This window comes from Hemitrygon akajei, chromosome 11 (assembly GCF_048418815.1).
Source record: "Hemitrygon akajei chromosome 11, sHemAka1.3, whole genome shotgun sequence".
Classification (NCBI taxonomy): Eukaryota; Metazoa; Chordata; class Chondrichthyes; order Myliobatiformes; family Dasyatidae; genus Hemitrygon; species Hemitrygon akajei.
In genome coordinates, this window is record NC_133134.1 from 71,049,042 (window position 1) to 71,064,142 (window position 15,101).

The 15,101-nt window shown below is 38.8% G+C and overlaps 1 protein-coding gene across 5 annotated transcripts in view; it reads left to right on the plus strand.

The window, feature by feature from the left end:
* Positions 1-13,075, plus strand: part of lcmt1 (leucine carboxyl methyltransferase 1) — a 128,689-nt gene extending 115,614 nt beyond the window's left edge. For all 5 annotated transcript variants that reach the window (XM_073061077.1, XM_073061079.1, XM_073061078.1 and 2 more), the window contains exons 8-12: positions 636-756; positions 1,840-1,941; positions 9,376-9,467; positions 10,156-10,253; positions 11,380-13,075. In XM_073061077.1, the coding sequence (XP_072917178.1) occupies positions 636-756; positions 1,840-1,941; positions 9,376-9,467; positions 10,156-10,253; positions 11,380-11,411 (445 nt within the window). In that variant the 3' untranslated portion in view covers positions 11,412-13,075. The remainder of the gene's footprint in view (positions 1-635; positions 757-1,839; positions 1,942-9,375; positions 9,468-10,155; positions 10,254-11,379) is intronic.
* Positions 13,076-15,101: the final 2,026 nt, after the last annotated feature.

The following is a 15,101-nucleotide window of genomic DNA, read 5'->3' on the forward strand; positions in this document are numbered from 1 at the left end:
TATTATTACCCCTCAGCCATCAGGCTTTTGAACAAAATGCGATCACTTCACTTGCGCCATCATTGAAATGTTCCCTCAACCTTTATCTCAGTTTCTTGATATTTATTGCTTATTTATTTATTATTGTTATTTCTTTCTTTTTGTATTTGAACAGTTTGATTTCTCTTGCCCTCTGATTGAACACCCAAGTTTGTGCAGTCTTTCATGGACTGTATTATGGTTACTATTCTATTATGGATATATTTAGTATGTCCCAAGAATGAATCTCAGGGTTGTATCTGGTGTCCTATATGTACTTTGATAATTTACTTTGAACAAGGTATTTGCTAAATATATCTGCACACAGGGCATTATCAACGTCAGAAAGTGTTTGTATATTTCTTGTCTCTGTTATGTATTTGCATATTTTCTGCTGTGTAAGAGGAAACATTATGTGTCAAATGTCTCATGCTTTTAATACACTAATTAGATGACTGTTAACAAAGTTTGACCCCTGTTCTCAATTGATATTTGCAGTTTAGGAATCATGTGGGTTTTGGTACTTTATAAAGTTGCAGACACTTGATGTATCACTATTTTCTACTTGATGTCTTGTTCTTGGCACAAGCATGTTAACTCTCCTTTATTTCACCTAGGTTGCCAACATTGCTAATTGCAGAATGTGTTCTTGTCTATATGACACCTGAGCAATCTGCAGAATTGATAAATTGGGCATCAAGTACTTTCAGTACCACCATGTTTATTAATTATGAGCAGGTAATAATATTGATAATTTTCCTAATCTAACTTCTAAAAAGTTAGATTTTTTAGGAAGCCTGTTTCTTTTACATGCTATTGAAAGGGGAAAGTTTAACTTTAATTCAGCAATGTTATAGTGTTGTGTGGATTATGAATATGCTGCGTACTATGTAGATATTTGGAAAGATAATTGTGACTTATACTAAAGCTTTTGAAATACGCTATATTTTAAAATTGAATAATTTCAGCTATGATTTTAATAGTTATATGTAGTTCTTTATTTCAAAGCATATAAAGTATTAGAATTACAGGAGATCCCTGGGTTTTGGATGCACTGACTGACAAAAATCAAACTCCCATTCATTTTTAAAGAATCTTTTTCAAGGTAATACTACTATTCATAATAAAGTGTTTCATTAATGAGTGGAAACATTAGTTTCATTAGTTTAATTATTGTAGTGCTAGTGTGTTTATTCAATGAAATAGAAGAATTATAGCAAGTGTTGTAGGAATGATATATTCATGGCTATAGAAAATAGGTGTTCCTGACATGCAGAGAAGTTAGTTTGCAGGATCGCTGCAACTCTCAGGATCAGAACTCAAAATGCAAATCAAGGACTAACTGTATAGTATATAGGTGGCAAATGCTACTGTTAGCAGTTCTGCTGCCTCCCTGCTCCAGAGACCCAATTTCAATCCTGACCTTCAATGCTGTCTGTGTTGAGTTTGGATATTTTCCTTGTGTCCGTGTGAAGTTTCCCTGGGTGCTCTGGTTTCCTCTCACATCCCAAAGACCTAGAGGCTGGTAGGTTAATTGCTGTTATAAGTTACCCCTAGTGTAGGTGAGTGGTAGGAGCTGATGGTTTGTGGGGAGAATAAATTGGGTTAGTGGAGGATTAGTGTGTGTGTGTGTGTTTTGCAGGCACAGCCTTGGTGGCTGAAGGGTTTATTGCTATGCAGTATGAATCAACAATATTTTTCTATTGTTTGTGTTACTGATAGTCACATGAACTTAAATCTTCTGCCAGAGCAGGTTGTAATGTTTCTAGCTTTGAAGTCACTGGTTCATTATAAATAATGTTCTCATTTCAAATGTTTCAGGTGAATATGACTGATCGCTTTGGCCAGGTGATGATAGAAAATTTACAGCGACGGCAGTGCAACCTTGCAGGAGTTGATGTCTGTCACACTCTGGAGACGCAGGTTTGTACAGCTTTGTTGTTTAATATTTGCATACCAAGGGCAATTTTGATATACTTTCATTAAATGCTAATAAGTAACAATAACATTCATCTTGCGTTTTTAAAATCATGTAAGATCATTTGATAACAAGATCATCTGTGGGGCAGATCGATTCAGATATGTTTGTAAAGATCTCATGGTACAACTTGAACAAGAATAGGAACTTCCCTTTAACTATGGGCCAACATTGCTCCAACACCACGGTCCAAAACAATCATCATTTATCTTACTAGTATGTATTGTATATTTTTCTCACAGAATGCCTAGAATTTGTTAATGCACTCCAAAATAAAGGCATTTTGAGTAACAGGATAGGATGTTCAAATACAAATGTTCTTTTTATATTACATTTTAGATAATTTTGCAGCCATATTATAGTACAGCCCTGGACATTATTTATTTTGAAATCCATGTCAATTTTGTTGCCAGTTTATACTAAATGTCCTCCTGCTGTGTGTCTAAGATTTACCAAACTTCCTGATTCCACGATTACCCCTGGTAGCCTGTTCTAGGCACCTACTGCTCTCTTTTTAGAAAAAGCATAACTTGCTGCTCATATCACCTTTTAGCTTCTATTCCCCCCGCCCCCACCCCCAACTTTAAAAGCATATCCTCTGAAGTTTGACATTTCTACCCTGAGGAAAAGATTCTGATTGTGTACCCAATGTACTTAGCTGACTGGTGGTGTAGTGGCATCAGCACCGGCCTTTGAGGTGAAAGGTTCCAAGTTCATATTCATCCAGCTCCTTGCATGCTTTTCACCTGTGCTGGGTTGAGTGTTAAAGCTAGCAACTCGGTCTCTTAAAAAACAGTCAAGTGCTACGTAAGCAGCAAAAGTGCCGCCCAGTGCACCATAAGGTGTGAAAAGCAACAACAACAAACCCTGTATATTGCTTCTCAATTTAAAAAACCTCTTGGTGGTCTCCCCTCAACATCCGACCATCTGGAGAGAACAACCCAGGTTTATACAACCTCCCCTTGTAGCTCGTACCTTCAAATCTAGGCAGCATCCTGGTAATCCCTTCTGCACCCTCTCTACATCCTTACTGTAGTGAGGCTACCAGAACTACCACAGCACTCCGAGTGTGGTCTGACTGAAGTTTTACATAACTGCAGCATAACTTCCTTACTCTTATACTAAACACTCCCACAAATAAAGGCAAAGATGCCATATGTCTTCTTTACCACCTTATCCACTTGTTTAGTCACTTTCACTGAAGTACGAGCCTGGACCCCAATAGCCCTTTGTACCTCAGTGCTATTAAGGGTACTACCATTAATATTTCTTCCATTTGTACCACCAAGGTGCATCACCTCACATTTGCCCAGATTAAAATCCATCTGCTACTTCTCTAACCGTATCTAATTGATCTATTTTCCAATGTACTTACTGATGGACCTTTACACTGTCCGCAACAACACCCAGCTTAATGTACAAATATGCTCATGCACCTGTCGACATTTCATTCAAATCATTAGTAAAGCAGAAACCCCAGCACCAATCCTAGCAGAACGTTATCTTTTTTCTTTGCTGATTTTGCTTTTTGTGTGGAGGGGGGAAGTTGATGTCTTTTCTTTCATCAACCCCCATGGTCTTTCTGTATTTCATGGCTGTCTGCAGTAGACAAATATCAGAGTAGTATTGTACATTAGGAAGACTAATCCTGCAGTGCTCCCTGTTACTGTTGATGGTGAGGACCTACAAGTACCTGGGCGTGAACCTGGATGACAGACTTGAGTGGAGCACCAACAAAGAGTACAAGATGGGCTAGAGTCGCCTCTACTTCCTAAGGAGACGGAGGTCCTTTGGAGTATGAAGGCCTCTCCTTCACATATTCTACCAGTTTGTTGTCGCCAGTATGACCTTTTATGCAGTGGTGTGCTGGGCAATGGCATCAACACAGGTGATGCCAACAGTCTCAATAAACTGATTAGAAAGACTAGCTCTGTTATAGAAGTCAAACTGGACACACCGAGGGCTATGGTAGAACAAATAGGATGTAAATAATAGGATGCAAAACTGGGCTGAGAAGTGGCAGATGGGGTTCAACCCAGATAAGTGTGAGGTGGTTCATTTTGGTAGATCAAATGTGATAGCAAAATATAGTATTAATGGCAAGACACTTGGCAGTGTGAAAAATCAGAGGGATCTTGGGGTCTGAGTCCATAGAACACTCAAAGCTTCTACGCAGGTTGACTCTGTAGTTAAGAAGGCATACAGTGCATTGGCCGCCATCAATCGTTGGATTGAGTTTAAGAGCCGTGAAGTAATGTTGCAGCTATATAGGACCCTGGTGAGACCCCACTTGGAGTACTGTGCTCAATTCTGGCCGCCTCACTACAGGAACAACATGGAAACCATAGAAAGGGTGCAGAAGAGATTTACAAGGATGTTGCCTGGATGGGGGAGCATGCCTTATGAGAATGGGTTGAGTGAACTTGGCCATTTCTCCTTGGAGCAACAGAGGATAGAAGTGTATAAGATGATAAGAGGCATTGATCTTGTGGATAGTCAGAGGCTTTTTCCCAAGGCTGAAATGGCTAGCACAAGAGGGCATAGTTTTAAGGTGCTTGGATGTAGGTACAGAGGAGATATCAGGGGTAAGTTTTTTTACACAAAGAGTGGTGAGTGCATGGAATGGGCTGCCGACGGTTCTGGTTGAAGCGGAAACGATAGGGTCTTTTAAGAGACTCCTGGATGGATACATGGAGATTAGAAAAATAGAGCGCTATGGGTAAGCCTGGGCAGTTCTAAGGTAAGAACATGTTCAGCACAGCTTTGTGGGCCAAAGGGCCTGTATTGTGCTGTAAGTTGTCTATATTTCTAAAAGACCCTACAGGAACCCCTGGCAATTCTGAACAATGTGTCTCACCCTCTGCATGCCACCTTGTCTGAAAAGAAGAGCACTTTTAGTAATAGACTAAGACAACCACACTGCTCGTAAGGAGCACATTCTTACCCTCGGCTATTAGGCTCTATAATGAGTCAACCTATAGCAGGGGAAGTTGTACTCCTGTTAGACTGTTTGAGGAAACTTAATTTTTATTCTTTCTTACTTCTCTTTTGATATTTGTATATCGGTGCACTTGAAGTGCAACTGTGACTGTGTGGATTTCCTTTGTACATTCTCCCTGTGACTGTGTGGATTTCCTTCTGGTGCTCCAGTTTCCTCCCACATTCCAAAGACTTAGGGATTTGTAGGTTAATTGGTCATATGGATGTAATTGTGCAGCACAGGCTCATCGGACATGAATAGCCTATTACTGTGCTATATCTCTACATAAAATCACTGGTCATGTTCTCCAGCCAGAATAACAGCCTTCCACCCCTACTTTATCTTTTGTGGGCAAGGCAGTTCCAAATACAAACTTGCAATTCACCCAAGATGCCATACATCTTTATCTTCTGAATCAGACTGCCATGGGGGACCTTGTATACTGCCTAACCCTCATCAAGTTCCTTTGTCAGCTCCACATAAAACTTGTTCAAATTTGTAAGGCAAGACCTGCTCTTCACTGCGTAATTCCATACTGACTGTGTCTAGGCAGTCATGCCTTTGTGGATATACATAAACCCCATCTTTCACTGTCCTCCCCAGTGCCTTCCCTACCATTGACATGAAGTTCACTGAACTAGAATACCAGAGAGGCCAACTTCTGGTACAGCTACAATAAGCAAATGGATAAGCAATAATTTATTAAAACTAAATGAAGATAAAACTCTTAGTTGATTTTGTAGCCAAATGAGATAAACTTGGGAACTTGGCTCCCCTTGTAAAATCAGAAGTAACAAAACTGGGTGTTAACCTTGATTCAGATTTGAATTTTAAATCCCACATAATGAAAGTGACCAAAGTATCATTTCTACACTTATGAAATATTTCAGAGCTTCGTCCATTTCTGTTACGCAACAATGCTGAAAAATTAGTTTGTGGCTTTATATCGAATAGAGTGGATTGCTGCAATACACATTATATTGGCCTTCCAAAGCAATCTACTCATTCAACTTATTCAGAATTCTGCTGCTAGAGTCTTAACTAAAACCTAGATGAGGGAACATATCAATCCTGTCCTAACTACTCTGCATTGGCTTCCTGTATCTTTTAGAATTGATTTTTAAGCTCTCTTAATTGTTTTTAAAGCTCTTAATGGTCTGGGATTGGGGTACATCACAGAATCGTTTTTGTTTTATAATCCTGCTTGAGCTCCCATCTCTCAAGCTTAAAATTTAAATGATCTCCCTCAAAAGAAAATTAGCAGGTCAAGTTTTTTAACTGCACTGCTAAACTGTGGAACTGAATACTTAAAACTAAAAGGGCGCAAACTCAGTTGACATTTTTAGGAACCAGATCAAAACATATTTATTTAATCTTGCTTTTAATTAATATAATTTTGTCTTTTATTTATATGTTTAAACTTTATCCCATTGTAAAACACTTCAAACTTCATCATTTGGATGAAAACAGCTCTATAACTATTATTGTAATATTTTCATTTTTTCTCATCTGAAACTAGTAAAGCTTGAGATACAGGCATAGTCAAGCACACTCATTTCTTAATTGTGAGGAACTATTTTAGTGATGTTTTAGTATTGTGGGTTTCTGGTGATTTACGTAAATATTGCCGCATAGAGCTAATTCTTTAACGCTATTGTGTAGTTACTTTGGAATGATACTACCATTGTATACCTTGTTCATGTTCCATAGTCTTTCAATTTCCTCTTTTAATTCATCATATTTCTGGTGTTTTTCACTTACTGATTTCTGTATGTTATGTGTGTTTGGAATGGCTGTATCTATTATGTAAGATGTTCTTGCTTGTTTATCTTGTAATATTACATCTGAAGTGTTATGGATGGCCCTATCTAATAATGATTGTTTGTAATATAATTTGTGGGATTCTGACTCTAAAACTAGATCAGGCTTGTACCTATAGTAAGGTATGGTGTTTTTTATGAGTTTGTATTTTAAAACAAGATTTTGGTGAATAATGTTTGCCATTTGATTGTGTCTGTATAAGTACCGTAGATTCCGGACTACAGAGCGCACCTGATTAAAAGCCGCTGGCTCTAATTTTAGAAAGAAAATCAATTTTGTACTTGTACAGGCCGCACCGGATTTTCGGCTGCAGGTGTCCCACGTTGTAATATGAGATATTTACACAGAAAGATATTACACGTGAGGATTTTTTAACTTTTAATTAAATCCATATGGTAACATAAACAAATACATATTGCAAATGCTTTTTTTCGAACCGTGCCTGTAACGCGGCTACTTTTAAATATACGTTGCGTATACTTTTTTACTGAACAACATTCCAATATCTCCTAACGACTGGTAAAAAATATATATACTGCAGCCTACCAGGAAAAGTTATTGATCGCCTTTAACTTAAAAGCAGCGTTTTGGCTCCGCCGCTCGCCCCCCGCCTTCCCGTTTATCGCAAACCGGCATTTTTCCCACAAGACGCGGCGAAACCGGGTGTGACGTCATAGCATCCCGGGATGTAGTACAGAAAACAAATATAGTTAAAACAGTTCTAACTTTAACTAACAAATGAATTACTAAGCGAAAATATTATAAACTAAATAACTGCCATAAAGGCAGCACAATGCTTTTCTTCGAGTGTTTTCCATGTTGATGAGGGTGAGTACAAATGACTGATTTACAATAATTTAATTGTGAAAGTGCGCTTGATTTATCGTACAATTTCATTGGACCTCTGTGAACTACTCATCAATTTTATTGGTCTACTGTTACGAGGCAAAATGTTTTTGGCGGCATGAAAAAAACCATGCATTAGCCGCTCTGGATTAAAGGCCGCAGAGTTCAAAGCTGTTCAAAATGTGGGAAAAAAGTAGCGGCTTAAAATCCAGAATCTACGGTAATCAAATTGAGTTAAACAGCTGCAGGATGCTGTATTGTGTAGAATTTTATAAGGTTTCTCTTGGCATTTTCTGCATTTATTATCTTTTATTATGTATTTTTGATCATTTTTTGTGTGAACCACCTTGTCATGTATTGCCACATGACAAGGTCTACATTTGCCTCTGTTGCCTCTGTTGCCTCTGTTTCTGGACGAGGTCTCCAACTCTGAGTCAAGCATTTGATACTACCTTGTCAACACCTAGACTGCTCAGATCATGGAGCGTCATGCTCTTCCATTGGTTAACTTTTCCTTCTAAAGTTAATTTCTTCATTTTTCTGGGTTGTGCTTTCATTTATGTTTAGAGGTGTGTACTTATCAGAATTGTATTTGCTTCTCTAAAGTGTTAAATCATCTTTTTGTTGATATCCTTATAAGTGTTATCTGACTGTAGTGTGATGTTTTTATGTCCATTATTCCTCTTCCTCCTTCTGTCCTAGGTATTGTAAATCAAAGTGCATTCGAGTGTACAGTGTTTTCTACAACTTGCCATTTCAGTTCATATTCTTCATTGTAAATTTTTCAGATCAGTTTCAGACCAAGATATTACTCAAAAGAATACGTTATGCTGGGTATAGCAGAAGTGTTTATTGCCTTTGTTATATTTGGTAGATTTTCTTAAGCCTTGAAGTAAATTCTGTCGAAAGTTTTCCCTTTATTGAGCAGTGATGTATTTTCTTTGCTTGTTGATATCCCAGATACTTGTATCCTGCTGCTCTGTTTTTTATTATTATTACTGAGATTATTCCTATTTCATTCTTAAACAAAGGCACATTTGCTACTCTCCAGTCCTCTGGGACCTCAGCTGTTGCTAGTAAAGACACAAAGATTTTGTCAAAACCCCAGTAATTTCACTTGTTCCTTCTAGTGTTCTGGGATAAATGCCATCGGGCCCTGGGAACTTATCCACCTTAATCAGTACTATCTTCTTAATTTTGAAATGCCGCAGTACATTAGCATTTCCCACTCTGCCTTCACTATCATGCAAATCCTTCTCTGTAAGTATCAACACAGCACAACATAAAGTATTCATTTTGTACCTCAGCCACTTGCTCTGACTCCTAAGCACAAATTCCTTCCTTTATTCTTAAATTGACCCACTCTCTCCTTTAGTTATCCTGTTTTTCCTAAGTATAAAATGCCTTAGAATTCTTCTTGATATAGCTCACCAAAGATATTTCATGCACCCCTTTGGCCTTCCTTTTCGACTACTATTTTATATTCTGCAAGGGTCCAGTCTGAGTGCTCCCAATCAATGCCACCTTAGCTCTGTAATTCCCCCTTCCCCACTTAGTATTTTCACACAAGATCTGAATTTTAATCCTTACTCATAACTAACTAATATGTTATGGTCACTATTCCCAAGAGCTTTGCCCGCTATCAGTTCTGTTCCCATCTGTTCCTAAATATTGAATAGCTTTGTTAATAAGATGTGTAACTGCATCTCATCAAATCATTCTTCCTTTACAGAAGAACCGGTTTCTTTTGAATGGCTGGGACAATGTGAATGCCTTGGATATGATGACTGTTTATAACAGTTTACCACAAGTAGATGTTCAAAGGTACATTTAATGTAGATGTTTTTTTTTTGTAGGATTCACAGGGCAACAGTGAAATGCTTTAAATGCTGAAAATCTGAATCAAATCAGAAAATGCCAGTAACATTCAGCAGGTTGGGCAGCATCTGTTGAGAGAGAAACAGTTAATGCTTCAGGTAGCAGACCCTTCATCAAAGCACTAGCACCAGCATCCTTTACAGAATGTAAAGCCCATAAATAGAGACATTTACATAAAACAGTTAGGTATAGTGTAACAGTTAACATTGTGTGATTACAGTGCCAGTGACCGGGATTCAATCCCGCTGCTGTCTATAAGGAGTTTGCATGGTCCCCCCCATCACTATCTGCGTTTCTTGCAGGTGTTCCAGTTTCTTCCCACATTCCAAAGATGTACAGTTAGTAGGTTAATGGTGACATAGGTGTAATTGAGTGGCACAGGCCCTTTGGGGCGGGAGAGCCTATTACCATGCAGTATCTTTAAATTTTACTAGCGTATTATTGCTTTTATTATGATGGCTTTGGGGTTAGAGTTCCCTGAGTTTCCACTTTCACTAATGCTGGTGCTAGATACTGCCCTGTTATTATTACATCCAGTGCAAGAGTACTTTTAAACCATGGGTTAGTTCATCCATTCAGTAACTTTACTATTTTAGATTAGACTGTTTCTCCTAACCTTATTGGTCTTCCCTAGGATAGAGCAACTTGAATTCTTGGATGAGAAGGAGCTTTTACAGCAGCTACTGCAGCACTATTGCATCTGCTGGGCCACAAAAGATAGTGAAGATTTTGGTAATTATTTTTTCCACATAATATTCACCCTATAGAGATGATTGTTGACAGTAGAACTTTGTTCATGTGTGGATGTGAAGCTAGGATGAGCTCAGTTTCTGGTTACTGGACTGAGTTCTAGTACTCAGCCCAATGGTTTTGAAGAGCAACCAGAGGCAGCCTGGAGTTCTACTTGAGAAAGGACACAATGGCCAACATCTCCTACTCTGAAGGGAAAAAAAACAGCTATCTTGGACACATTATTTGGAAACATAAGTAGGGTATGGGTCAGTGTGAAGGAATAGCAAAACAAAGGGCCCAGAAATCTCATATGTTTTGGTGAGTTAATTTTATCTATCTTTGATAGTTTTATTTTTCATTATTGTAGTGGGTGAATGTAGTCATGCGCATGTTAACTCAGAAGGAAGTTGCAGAGAAAATGGGATTGGAGCCACTAAAGGATTAGCAGCAGCACATTGCTTATCCTTGCATAGTGAAGCAGATACAATAGGAACAGACAGTGTGACTAAATGTATTGATTTTAATGTTCATGGAGTGAGCTCTTCATGCGGTGGATTATTCCACAATCCATGCTATTTGGGACGCACAGTAGTGTAATGGGTAGAGTGACATTATTACAGCTTAGGGTGGGTGTCACAGTTCAGTGTTCAATCCTACCATCCTCTGTAAGGAGTCTCCAAGGGTCCTCCCCATGGAATGTGTGAGCATTCAAGTTATTTCCAAAGACGTACTGGCTAGGTTAATTAGTCATTGTAAATTGTCCCTTGATTGGGTTAAGATTAAATTGGAGTTTTTAGGGATTGCTGAGCAGTGCAGTTTGAAGGGCCTGAATAGCCTTTTCTGTGCTGTATCTCTAAATAAATGTATGCAGTGTTCAAAGACAGCTATCTGATAATCTCAGCATAATAGCTAGAAAAGAAATCAAGTTAATATTTTTTATAAGTGCACTGCTAAAATTTCTTCTTTAAGGTGCAAGTGAATAGAAATAAAAATGAACGTGGGAGTATCGTGGTCTTGAATTACGGACAGACAGATTTGATGTACAATGTGTCCTACAGTGAACTACCATCCTTAATTACCACCCACTGTACTCCCACATATGTAAATGTCTTTTCTATGTTTTCAGGTATTGGTGACATTATGTTTGGGAGCATTTGATTTCCATTGACAAGCTACTTCAAGCCTGAAATGACAAATCCTGCAATTAGTTTGCATGAAAAACAAAATCTACTAAAGCTGTAATGGGACAGTGCCTTTGTGATTAAGTGTTTGTTGATGTGCAACAGAAAAGGTTGATATTAAACCATTTTGTGAACAAAGCCTATAATGTATGTCATTTAACAAGCTATTGTTTTGCATTAAAAATGATTATTTTTTAAATTTGTGACAGCCACAAAATTCTGAGTTGCAATCAAAATGTTAAAAGTATCGGGTTTGCTAGTATACCATCAATTATTTTTCATTAATTCACAAAAACAGTGTGCCTCAAATGCTATAGATGATGAACATTTCTGCACAGTATTACGGATTATTTGAATGAGAAATTTTATTTGGGATATATCTGCACTGACACATGAACTGGTGAGCTGATGTGTGAACTGATATGATTAATGCTGGTAATAGCCTGTACCTTACAGTTGACACTGGCAGACTGTACCCACTGAATTGAGAGCAAACCTTCAGGCAACTGCTGGACCATCAATAAAAGTGAAGAATCATATTATTAAAAATTTACAAAACACTTTATAAAAAATCCTGGGAAGCAAACTATAGATGCTGGTAAAATAATTATTACATTGTTTAAAATTAGAAGAAAAGGAAATTACCTTGCAATTACTTGCCTGCCTCCCCAAAATTGTTGTTCTCTTAACATAATACGGCTGATTTTTCAGCGTAAGCCTCAGTTTTGGGAATTGTATGGAAGTTTCCACTTGCTGCATAATTGTCCAGAGGAGCAATTAGCTGAGCAGAATTTCAGGAATTCTGCCCCTGCAGGGGAACCCCATATGTTCCCACAATTGCCTGGGTAGCAACTATCATAGTGTCAGCTTTTTAGTAAGTTAAATTGCTTTTGTTATTATCTAATATGTACTCTATATATCTAAACTGCCCATGTCAGTCCATATTACATTAGTTTGATTGGTTCATTGCACACACTGATTAGTCAGTTGGCATTAACTGTGGCTTACTCATCAGTGCACTCATCCCAGGTTCACTCACTCCAGCAACTTGAGTACTAAAAGTTTGGCTCATGCTTCAGTACTGAGGAGGTGCTGTATGGCTGGGAGCTTTTTGCTATATCCTTCATTGTCATGGATAAATTTAAAGGCTAGGTATGGTGTTAGAGTTGGCTATTGAATCCCTAGAGTTGCCGTTAAAAGCTATAGCACATTGTGATTTCAGGGACATTGCTAATTAAGTCATTCATTAGTGTGTTTGTCAGGAAGTGGCCCAGATTAATGTTTGAGATGCACCACAAGCACTTAAGGTCGATCTACATCGAACACCTATTCAAAACAACTGAGGCTTGAGTGCTCCATTGCAAGGCTCATTTATGCTCAAGTAATGACTGTAGTTATCTCCTTATGTTTGAAAAATAATGCCCGTTTATACCAGTAGCAACAGTCAGTCTGCTAGTTCAATCATTTTTGGATCTATTAGTTGGATTAAAATAAAACAGCTATCAATGCTGTTTTCTTCAAAGTGCCAGATATGAATGAAGTAGATAAATCTGTTAACATAAGCAAAAGCATTCTGTTTCATGTTCATGTATTTTGTTTGTAAAGGCCAGAGCTGATCAATAATAAAAAAATAGAAACAGATACTGGGAAATGCTCATTATTCACTAAGAAGAAAGACACGTTCAAAGAGCAAGAGAGAAATATACTCGAGTATTTTGAAATTAAGAAGGAAACACTGAATCTGATGAGATGTACCCCAGATTGCTACGGGGAGGGAAACATGAGAGGAGATTGATGGGGATCTATTGGACAGTTTTGCATCTTTGTTGCTCATAGGTGAGATGCAAGTTGATTAGAGGATAGCCAATCTTTTTCCTTTGATCAAGAATGACAGCAAAATAAGACACGTTAGTGGTAGGGAAAATGCTGGAAAAAAAATCTTAAGGGATGGGATTTATTTTCACAGAAAGGTAGAAAACATAGAAAACCTACAGCACAATACAGGCCCTTCGGCCCACAGAGTTGTGCCTAACATGTCCCTACCTTAGAAATTACTAGGGTTACCCATAGCCTTCTATTTTTCTAAGATCCACCTACCTATCCAAAAGTCTCTTAAAAGGACCTATCGTATCCGCCTCCACCACCGTTGCCGGCAGCCACCCATTCACCACTCTGTGCGAAGAAAACGTACCTCTGACATCTCCTCTGTAGCTGCTTCCAAGCACCTTAAAACTGTGCCCTCTCATGTTAGCCATTTCAGCCCTGGGACAAAACCTCTAACTATCCACACGATCAATGTCTTTCATCATCTTATACATTCTATCAGGTCATCTCTCATCCTTCACTGCTCCAAGGAGGAAAGGCCGAGTTCACTCAACCTGTTTTTATAAGACGTGCTCCCCAATCCAGGCAACATCCTTGAAAATCTCCTCTACACACTTTCTGTGGTTTCCAAGTCCTTCCTGTAGTGAAGCGTCCAGAACTGAGCACAGTACTCCCAAGTGGGGTCTGACCAGGGTCCGAAATAGCTGCAACATTACCTCTTGGCTCTTAAATTCAATTCCACGATTGATGAAGGCCAATACATCGTTTGCCTTCTTAACCACAGAATCAACCTGCATAGCTGCTTTGAGTGTCCTATGGACTCGGACCCCAAGATCCCTCTGATCCTGCCAAGAGTCTTACCATTAATACTACCAAAATTTGACCTACCAAAATGAACCATCTCACACTTAACTGGGTTGAAGTCCCATCTGCCACTTCTCAGCCCAGTTTGCATCCTATCAATGTCCCGCTGTAACCTCTGACAGCCTTCCACACTATCCACAATACCCCCAACCTTTGTGTCATCAGCAAACTTACTAACCTATCCCTCCACTTCCTTATCCAGGTCATTTATAAAACTCATGGAGAATAAGGGTGCCAGAACAGATCCCTGAGGCACACCACTCCATGCAGAATATGATTCGTCTACAACCACTCTTTGCCTTCTGTGGGCAAGCCAGTTTTGGATCCACAAAGCAATGTCCTATTGGATCCCATGCCTCCTTACTTTCTTAATAAGACTTGCATGGGGTACCTTATCAAATGTGTTGCTGAAATCCATACACATTACATCTACTGTTCCTCCATCAATGTGTTTAGTCACATCCTCAAAAAATTCAATCAGGCTGGTAAGGTACGACCTGTCTTTGACAAAGCCATGCTAACTATTCCTAATCATATTATACCTCTCCAAATGTTCATATACCTGCCTCGCAGGATCTTCTCCATCAACTTACCAACCACTGAAGTGAGACTCACTGGCCTTTAATTTCCAGGACTATCTCTACTCCCTTTCTTGAATAAGGGAACAACATCTGTAACCCTCCAATCCTCCGGAACCTCTCCATTGACCATTGATGATACAAAGATCATTGCCAGAGGTTCAGCAATCTCCTCCCTCGCCTCCCACAGTAGCCTGGGGTACATCTATCTCGTCCAGGTAACTTATCCAACTTGATGTTTTCCAAAAGCTCCAGCATATCCTCTTTCTTAATATCTACATCTCAAGCTTTTCAGTCCGCTGCAAGTCATCGCTACAATTACCAAGATCTTTTTCCATAGTGAATACTGAAGTAAGGTATTCATTAAGTACCTCTGCTATTTCCTCTGGTTCCCTACACAC